The sequence below is a fragment of the Nanorana parkeri genome, unplaced genomic scaffold (genome assembly GCF_000935625.1).
Source record: "Nanorana parkeri isolate BGI_ZX_2015 unplaced genomic scaffold, ASM93562v1 scaffold25, whole genome shotgun sequence".
Lineage (NCBI taxonomy): Eukaryota > Metazoa > Chordata > Amphibia > Anura > Dicroglossidae > Nanorana > Nanorana parkeri.
This window is the reverse complement of record NW_017306293.1, coordinates 2,996,197-3,006,220: the sequence shown is the minus strand read 5'-3', so window position 1 is coordinate 3,006,220 and position 10,024 is coordinate 2,996,197. Positions and strand designations below refer to the sequence as shown.

At 44.9% G+C, this 10,024-nt stretch overlaps 1 protein-coding gene across 2 annotated transcripts in view; it reads right to left on the bottom strand.

Annotated features, from left to right (window-relative positions):
• RCOR2 (REST corepressor 2) overlaps positions 1-8,509 on the bottom strand; it is a 27,035-nt gene extending 18,526 nt beyond the window's left edge. Inside the window, exons 1-2 of one of the 2 annotated variants that reach the window (XM_018565055.1) lie at positions 8,351-8,509; positions 7,723-7,866 (exon numbers count right to left, since the gene is read on the bottom strand). In XM_018565055.1, coding sequence (XP_018420557.1) covers positions 7,723-7,834 — 112 coding nt within the window. In that variant the 5' untranslated portion in view covers positions 7,835-7,866; positions 8,351-8,509. The remainder of the gene's footprint in view (positions 1-7,722; positions 7,867-8,350) is intronic. The other variant, XM_018565063.1, reaches the window with a different exon arrangement.
• Between the last annotated feature and the right edge of the window lie 1,515 nt (positions 8,510-10,024).

Here is a 10,024-nt window from a genome sequence, read left to right as displayed (position 1 = left end):
TAAATTAATAAAAAAGGTACAGTAAAGTTTTCCTGAAACTTACACAGTCATATTCTTTTTAAATAGGCATGCATTTACATGGAGAACACCCTGACTTTTGTCATCATTCCTTTTCTATGCAATAAATGGGATAATTAGCTGTTGGGTGAAATTTCCCAGCATGCAGGAAAGCCTTTGGTACTGAATAAGTGCCCAAAGATACCTCGACTATCTTCAACCCTGTTTTATGCTCATCAGGCGTTGAATGTCTATGGGCACTTATAGACAAAGAGCACACATACCAGACAGGAACAAAGAAAAACATTAGCACTGGATGTAGGAAGCAAAGTAGTAAGAGAAGGAATCAGAAATGGAAAAAAAAAAAATCAAAAAAGGTAATTGGAAAAAAAAAAAGAAGAAGGCTGAGCATATGTGACGGGAGCTGCATGCAGAGAGGAAAAAGAAAACTCATAAAAAGGATAATTAACTGCTGAAGAGCAGACAGACAGCAATAAAATATAGCCGGGTGACCAGCTGCCTAACATGGGTAGATGAAGGACAAATTAATGGCACACTAGTCAAAAGGTAAGCATGACTCTTAATTGCATTGTTAAAATCTCTAGATTAGACTCCGAATATAATCCCACAACTGCAGCTCTTGGCCCAGTTCCTGCAGCAAGCTGTATGGTCCATATTCTACTAGAGTCACAAGACAGCCCATAAATATCATCTAGCCAGAGATGATGAAGGCAGATCCTAAACAGAGAGGCGAACGTCTGCCCTAAATTTTCCAGCTGTTCATATGTAAGGCAATTCTCAATACTATTTATGCTAGAAGTATACGTACCCTAAATTTACTTGTTTTCTGTGTACCCATCTGCACTGCCCTCAGCCCCCCTACCAACACTCTGTAAGCCACCTTTAAAAGTATTTCTTGGTAACAATTAAATAATAATAAAACCATTCAGCACATGCACATTTCCCCATGCTGTATCCCTTTCAAAACAATATGCAAGTTACAGCATAAATACCCATTATACGTCCAGAAATCCACTATGACTCCAACCTCCCGTTTGTATTGACAGCACAATGCCTATATAGAACACCACCCCCTTATCTCCATAACATAGGAGTGAGGTGTTCTGTAGTCCAGAAGGTAAAACTGAGGAAGGGGTAATAACACTGCTTAGGGTTTCCATGCAGCAGTGGCAATGTTGTTAGGAGCTCATTGGATTTCTGGCAGGATTAACTGGTAATCTTCTGTACTTGCAAAGTTTCTACAGAGACAACGTATGTGGCGGTTTCGCAAAGATATAAATAAAATTTCCTTGTCTAGACATACACTTTAAGGGCTAGTACACACCATCCTCAGTGGGTTCCGGCCCAATTTTGGTAGGAACGAATTGGATCGCATTCCGGCCAACTCACTTTTGTTTTGGGCGGGTGGGGGGCCTGGTGGTGCGTTGAACTCATTGGTACCGCAGCCACGCCCTCCGGCCGCAAACGAACATGTGGCACATCAGTGCCTGCGTTCCGGTCCAGTCAGAAAAAAACATTTTTGTGCACCACTTTTTCTGACTGCACCGGAACGCATGCACTGATGTGCCACGTGTTCCTGTGCGGCCGATCGCATTGCGGCCGGAGAGCGTAGCTGCCCGCCACTTGAGTTCAACGTACCACCACGCCACATCCCGCACCAAAACAAGGTAAGCCGGCCGGAATGCGATCCAGTGCGGAACGCACTGAGGATGCTGTGAACTAACCCTAAAAGGTATTCTCGACCAAAACAAGAACAATTTCCCATTTATATATTTTCTTCTTTGAACTCAGATCCTCTAGTTACTTTAACAAGTCAAATTTTAAAGACTGCCCTCTGTGGAAACAGCAGTGTCACTTGCTGATCTCAGAATAGAAGATTGTACTACATGCTCGGCCTTTTAGTTCTCAGAGTGGGACTTTGACCAGTGTTTTCTAGCTGCAGCCAACTAGTCATAACTCTGCCACTTTAAGATTAGCACTTAATAGCCAAGTGTATGGCCCTTTATCAGTCTTATTCTGCCGGTTTGTCCCCTAGCCACATGAAAATTTGGGGAACCACCTGCAAAGTAGGGATCAGAGTGACCACCTGCATTTGCAGTTCAATAGTTATGAAAATTCTTACTGTAATGTATACTTGTTCACAAAGTGCCAATCAGAGCAGGAGGGCATTATAGAAGGAGACAAGGCAGTGAATGAGTAGGGCTCTGGGCCCCAGCTGGGAATTGGAGCTGAACATGCTGGTGCGCTGTGTCATCTTGTAGTTTTGATCAGGAGCGTACTTCATAAAAGGTGACAAACACTGCTCCTAATTTGGGAACTTGGAAGAAAGTGTTGTCGCCCTTTGGCAAGAAGGATATTCGTGGAAGGATCACCAGATAAAATATTAAAACAATATAAGATGCAATTAGTAAATAATAAATATATATATATATATATATATATATATATATACACATACATACACATACACACACACACACACACACTTGTACAGATTATACATATTTTAAATTCCCCTTTATAGGACCCCAAAACTCAATCCCTAAGGCAAAGATTAAGCCAATTTTTGCTTTTTTTTTTAAAGCTGACCTTTAAAAATGTATATATACCCTTACACTGGTCCAGCTTGGCACAGTGTAAGTATATATAAATGATCCCTGGCAGGTGTAGAACAGTATCTTCTGGGCCCAGAAACAGCCGCTGTGTCGTGCGGCTTCCCCTGTGCTGTTATAACACAGCCGGTCGCTCTCTCAGCACAGTGGACATTCAGAGAGCACCTATTATGTCTCTCAGTGAATACTAGGCATTCTCTGATTGGACGTAGGGCAGTGCTGTGACATCACCACAATCCCTGTGGCCCTGCCAGGGATTATTTATATATATTTGCATTATGCCAAACTGGGCCAATGTGTATACATACATTTTTAAAGCTGGAGTTCACTTTTAATATTTAGATAGAGAAGGGAAGGGTTTAAACCCCTATCAAGTTCTTTTGTTGTTGTCTCTCACTGGAGGAATGTCATGGAAATTGAACAGGAATCGAAATAAAATCTATCCAAACTGGACAGAATTCTCATACTAGAAAGTTGTGAAAAGAACATTTGTCCAATTGGAGAATTTTTCCCTCACTTTTTGCTCTGATGTGAACTCAAAATGTATACATTGTACCACGTTATGTCTTGGTAAGAAAGTTAAAGAAGAAGCGACACAAAGAACAATAAACACTTGATAAAGGGTCTAACCCGTCCCTACTTTTAAATAAGTCCCTCCAAACATGTCTTTTAAAATAGCCACCTTATCAGTTTAAACTAATCACTAAGGATGTACTGATACCGATACTAGTGCCAATACTGAGTATTTGGACTAGGACCCGTACTCGCCCAAATACTCCGGTACTTACCTCTGGAACATCTGGTCAGAGGGAGATCTCCTTCTGACCGGCAGTGTCGAGAGAGCATGGAGCCGGCTTCCTTTCCAATCAGGAAGCCGGGTGGCTGGTTATGACCTAGGAAGCCGGCTTCACTTGTTGCTAGGCAGCCTGGTTTCCTAACCAATTAGGAAGCCGGGCGGCACGTCATGACCTGCCTCCCTGATTGGTCGGGAAGCCAGGCTGCCTATCAACAAGTGAAGCCAGCTTCTTAGCCAATCAGGAAGCTGGGAGGCAGGTCATGATGGGCCATCCGGCTTCCTGATTGGCTAAGAAGCCGGCTTCACTTGTTGCTAGGAAGCCTGGCTTTCTTATCAATCAGGAAGCCAGGTTTTTTTTAGCAACAAGTGAAGCCGGCTTCTTAGCCAATCAGGAAGCCGGATGGCCCATCACGACCTCAGTGCCTCCCACACGGCTTCCTGATTGGTCAGGAAGCCAGGCAGCCTTGGAAAGTGAAGCCGATGTTCTTTCGATAGAACACCGTCTTCCCAGGCAATCAGGAGGCCGGGCGATGCGTCATGATCCGCCACCCAGCTTCCTGATAATCAAGGCACATGGTACTGGTGATCGGTATAGGAGAGTACTGGAGAAAAAAATATCGGTCCTAGTACGCGATACTGAAAAAACGTTATCGGTGCATCCCTACTAAACACCCTGACCTTAGAGCTTATACATATGAGCTTCAGTATATAAAAAAGCAATGTGCGCAACAAGCTTTTATAAAGTATTTTCAAATCTTTCAGCAAACTTCAAGCAGCAAAAAAAAAAAACCCCTCTGTTTACTTAGCCAATGCTGCGGTCACATGACACTCAGGTCTCAGTCTTCTCTTTATCGTTTGTTTACTTGACCCCTGCTGGGTCCTTCTTTGCGTGCCCAGGTCACTGCCTGTGAGACGTGGGCCCTCCCTATTAGTTGTCCAGAGGTGGGGTCCATTCAGGATCCAGAAGAGGAGTGAAGTCAAGCAAGGAGACAGTAGGGGACTGGTGATCTTGGGCACATCTGCGGTGCTGGATTCCCTGCAACCAGAAAGACCATTGCCAAGGGACCCAGACAGGGAATTTAGGGGAGTATAAAGTACTTCAACAGGTAAGGGAGGGGGGTTTAGGGGGAGGAAGTAGTGTGAGGGGGGGACAGAATTATCCCAGAATGGGGTTTTAAAGGCTACGTTTATCTTTCTGACCATGTTCACATCGCAACATACCACTATTTACCCGACTCCCTGGGTTTTTCTTCCCACAGACTTGTGTATTTTTTTTTTTCATCTGGTGCTGCTGTTTGGCTCCTCCCACACAGCTGTGGCTGTGTGTGGCTCCTCCCACACAGCAGCACTATCCATTTACAGGTTCCTTGGCAGGATTGAAGAATGGAAACACTGCAGCAGACAGACTTGTAGTTCCCTATGGAATACAATTGCAGCGACGTCCATGTTCCTGAATGTCCATACCTTAATACGGACATGGATGGGAGGAAAAAGGATGGGAGGACATGGATACAGGAGCCAGAGCATTTCGCCTGTGTACCTTCCCCAAACTGAAGCTGAAGGGTGCCCTAAAGTACCCCCTTTCACTAAAAATCACCTCAGCATGCAGCTCTGCATGCTGGTATAAAATCATCTTACATTCATTAGTTAAACAACAACATATTTTTTCTTTTTACTTACAATTTCTTTTTTTTTTTCTACTGCCTGGTCCACTTTGGCACAAATTATGTAATCGTGCCCGAGCATTGCATCCTGGGAAGATTACATCAGCAGAGCAATGCTGGGAAATCTCATCTGTAATCTCAGGAGATCTCAGGGAAAGGCATTTTCCTCCCCTGAGATGATGTGCATGGTCACATGTCCTAGACACAGGTTCCAGTAAGTAAAGGGAGATAGATGTATCTGCCCTTAGTTAAAATGGCCGTTGAAAGAAGACTGGGGAAGTAAGAAAAATAAGGTATGCAAAGAATACAAAGCCGGCAATTATCTAGAAGTATGTGTTTGTAGATTGTCATTACTAAACATTTCTAAAGGTGTCTGTGTTGTTATTTTAAAAATATGGTTAAATTTCCTGTTTAAAGGTTTCACAGAAGCTGCGTTAAACTGACTTAAAAGATTACAAAATAGGGATGCTCCGATACCGGAACTTCAGGTCAGAGGGAGAGCTCCCTCTGACCGCCGGTGCCGAGAGAGCATGGAGCCGGCTTCCTTTCCAATCAGCACCTTATGACCTGCTGCCCGGCTTCCTGATTGGTCAGGAAGTCAGGCAGCCTTGGGAAGTGAAGCCGGTGTTCTTTTGATAGAACACCGGCTTCCCAGGCAATCAGGAAGCCAGGCGGCGGGTCATGATCCACCGCCAGGTTCCTGATAATCGGGGCACACGGCACCGGTGAGTACCGAAAATAAAATATCGGTACTCGATAACGTAAAAACAGTATCGGTGCATCCAGAGGCGTATCTACCGCAAGGCAAACTAGGCATTTGCCTTGGGCAGCACTTTCCAGGGGACAACAAAAAAGTGAGGCTATCCTGAATTACTCAAATCCACTGACGAGCCCAGCCTCCTCTCTCTGGCAGAAGTGATACAGCGCGGGCCTGTTACTATTTAAACAGGCGCTCGCCGTATCCAGCTTCTGACAGGATAAGCAAAATGCGCTGCGGGCTTCCATGCTATGCTAACAGCACAACCTATCAGAAGCTGGCTACAACGTGCGCACTGTATCCATCGACTGACAGATTACGCATAATGTCTTAAACAGGAAGGGGTGGCGCAAATGTAGATTAGGGGGGGATGCCCAAGTTTAGTCTTGCCTAGGGCAGGACAAAATCAAAATACACTACTGGGTGCATCCGTAGTTACAAATGCTTGGTAAAAGCTTGCTGCACATACTGTTTTAACACAAATTTAGGCCTATACATTCAAGGCCTAACAGTCACATAATTAAAATATACCCCTAATAGGTGATGGTTACCAAACATTCATTGCAGGTGAATCTTTCAGGTGCATGTGTTTTAAATTACAGCGATTGATTCACTCCTGTGAATGTTTGGTAAAAGGCGTATTCACTTCTTTATAAAGCCCAAGTGAACCCTCACAGTCCATTACTACAATGCAGTCAGGATGCTAATATATATATATATATTTTTTTTTATTATTGCTGGGCCACTACTAAGGAGACAATTTATAAAGGGTTTGCTATTTTATAAAGGCTGGGCAAGCGCCATTTGCACGTCATAGGTGCCACTAGATGGAGCCAAGGAGCATAGCAAATATAGTGACAATAATGCTATGCGAACAGCTCTTATCAAGGTGCCAACATATAAACGGTTCACCCAGCGTATAGGTGGGCAAGCGCCATTTGCATGTCATAGGTGCCACTAGATGGAGCCAAGGAGCATAGCAAATATAGTGACAATAATGCTATGCGAACAGCTCTTATCAAGGTGCCAACATATAAACGGTTCACCCAGCGTATAGGTGGGCAAGCTCCATTTGAATGCCATTGCTGCCTCCAGATGGAGCCAAGGAGCATAGTAAATCTAGTGGCAGTAATGCCATGCGAACAGCTCTTACTAAGGGGCCAATTTATAAAGGGTTTGCCCAGCGTATAGCTGGTGAACCTTTTTAAAAAAAATCACGTCCCTAGTGAGAGCCAATGTCCAACTAGCCTACATGATGCCAGGTAAAAGAGCCCCAGATGTATTACTGTATATGCAGCTATACTGGATTACAGTAATAGGGTTCAATTTGGCTTTAGAGAACCACATGTGCAATATACTTACCCTTACAGCCCACTCCATGAACAGCACCAATCACCCAGCACTAAAAAAATACTGATCTAGTGAAAGAGTTTAAATCATCTACGCAAAACCAGAAAGGGCCAACGAGGCCTGTATATGTCACATTAGACCTCCCTGGCTCGTACCCTAGACGCAGCCCTAGAATCCCAACTCTACCCATCCTAAAACCTTGGAGGCAGCAGATATCTTACAATCCACCTCCATTTTAGTTTGTTCATCTCATCAGCCCAAGTCTAGAAACACATTCACAAAATAATGTAGTCACACCCCAGATCCACCCACTGAAGCCTCATATTGCCTAGAAAGAGACTGCAGAAGGCTTCTGAAAGCCCTTCTTAATCTGGCCCTAAGAGATCCCCCAAAAATAAAATATAAAAAACTTGAACACTGGTGACCTTAGTAGACCTTCTCGCTTTCCCAAAATGCCGATAGCTTGTCTGTTACCCCACCAGACATTTCCAAGGAAGCCTGCACATCCGACACCTAAATGCTTACCCCTTGGTGCTTCATCCTCGCTGAACTCCTCTTCCGAATGGCTGTCGGATTTGGTCCTCTTGCGAGGATTGCTGGTGGAGGAGCCCAGAGGTTTTTCCACAACTGGTGGCATTCCTTACTCCTTCAGCACTTCCTGAAAGAAAACTAACACAAACATACACAAAACTCAAACACACACCTACGCAAAGAGCACATCAAATGGTAAAAAGGTAAATAAATCTATGGAAGCAACCGTTTAATACCCAGATACAGAGATCAGAAAACTAAATCATCAGAAAACCACTGCCCCCTTTCCAGATAAGACTACCGGTACTGCGGTCCATTTAAAAAGTGTACTGGGATACCAGGAGCACTGGGTGCAATGTTAACAAACACGATAAAAAGATCTGATGGAATAATGAGGCAAAGTTGTTGGAGAAAGGCTTGATTTAAAAAAAAAAAAAAAAGAAATAAATGAAATGATAAAAATAGAAAAACGGAGATGAGAATAGAATGGGAAAGAAGGTAGGAAGGAAAAGGCATGGAGCATATGAGTTTTAATTAGCACAATGAGAGCAAGTGACAGTGTTAGGAATAAAGGGATGTGAGTTCCAGGACTTGGAAGGCTGGAGCATAGAAATAGATGTACCTGGAGTTGTGGCTTTGTGTAATAGGTGCAAAGTTGTCAGAGTGAATGTATCCCTTGGAAGGTGGCACTGGGCATGAGATGAATGAACGGAGATACAAAGTATAAGAGCAGATGGAAGTCCAGCGGTTACCGGCGCAGTTCAATCACAATGAGAGCTCAGCCACACACAGGCAGCCTGCTCGGGAATGTAGATCCGGCAGAGTCTCCTCACACCCCCGGACGCATCCCTCCGCCGCCTAGACTGCTCTCTTTCTCTATAGAGTGTACAGCTGCCGGCATCACCCAATGTGACCCCCCCTTCTCCAAACCCCCTCTACTACCCTCCCCCCGCCGGCATATCGCCCCTCCCCCCCATTCCTTCTTCTACCTACCCCCCTCCCTTCCCAAACCTACTTACCTACTCTACCAGCGCCAACATTGCCTTCCAATACCTCCATAAACTCAGCGCTCACTATTGCTCACCAATTGGAATGCTTTTCCAATAGAAGATTGGGCATTGTTAAAGTTTACCCCCATAAAGACTTAATTTCAGTTATGATCCAGGACTCTCGCTCAGTGTCTCAAGGACCATATATGATAACTTGTCCTGGTTGGCTCATACCCTTTTAGTAATCGCACTCCTGTATGTTCCAATCGGGCGCCGCTCATAGATTTGCTCATCGGCTTCCCCTCCCCCCACTTTCCTCGTGCTCCCGACCGGGTGTCTGTACGTGTGTGCATGTGCCCAGGGATCCACTCCATGACCAATCTATACTTACCGTCCAATGTATATATTCCTCAGTTATAACCTCCTTGTCTGATGTCTTTCCTTATCACCAGGCTCCTTTCTTCTGGCAGGGAAGGGCTCTACACTACACACACATAGTCCATGGGAACTATTTGATGAAGAGGAGACATTAACCCTTGGTGGCAGTGTACTAGCGCCACTGCAGGCCAGATGTCCTGAGATCAGGGGGGCAGCTCCGGCAGACCTTCTATACACATTTATATATTATTGTGCACACACATAAACCTCAGGTATCAATGATACTGTGATAGGGCAGAGTCAGGAGCGGTCTCCCATAGCAACAGCCGGGAACTGGTCCAGAAGTAATCTGGGGCGATCATCAGACATCTCATTGTCTGCCATGGCTTCCTGCGATCACTATACAACCATGACTCCATTTCCCGATCGTATGACACACACAGCCGCCTATAGATCGGATGTTCCATGTGTTCCATCATGGAAGACTACAGGAACACGTGATCCGCGGAGACATCGCGCTGCAGAGTAAATAGAGGCATATGTGGTCATCTGCAGGAAATAAACGTGTGTGTGGTGACGGGGGCAAATGGCTGCGGAGTTTATAAAGGTGTATAGGAGGATGGGGGCACTTAGCTGCAGACTGAGGAAGGTTATATGACTACAGAATACATTCATATCATCATAGGGTCACTATGCCGAATAAGGGGGCGAAGTAAGGTCACATGAGATGATGGGGGCATTTAGCTGCAGAGCATATAAGGGCTCATGAGACGATGGGGGCATTTGGCTGCAGAGTATTTCAAGACACATGATGAGACGATGGGGGCATTTGGCTGAAGAGTATATCAAGACACATGAGACCATGGGGGCATTTGGCTGAAGAGTATATCAAGACACATGAGACCATGGGGGCATTTGGCTGCAGAGTA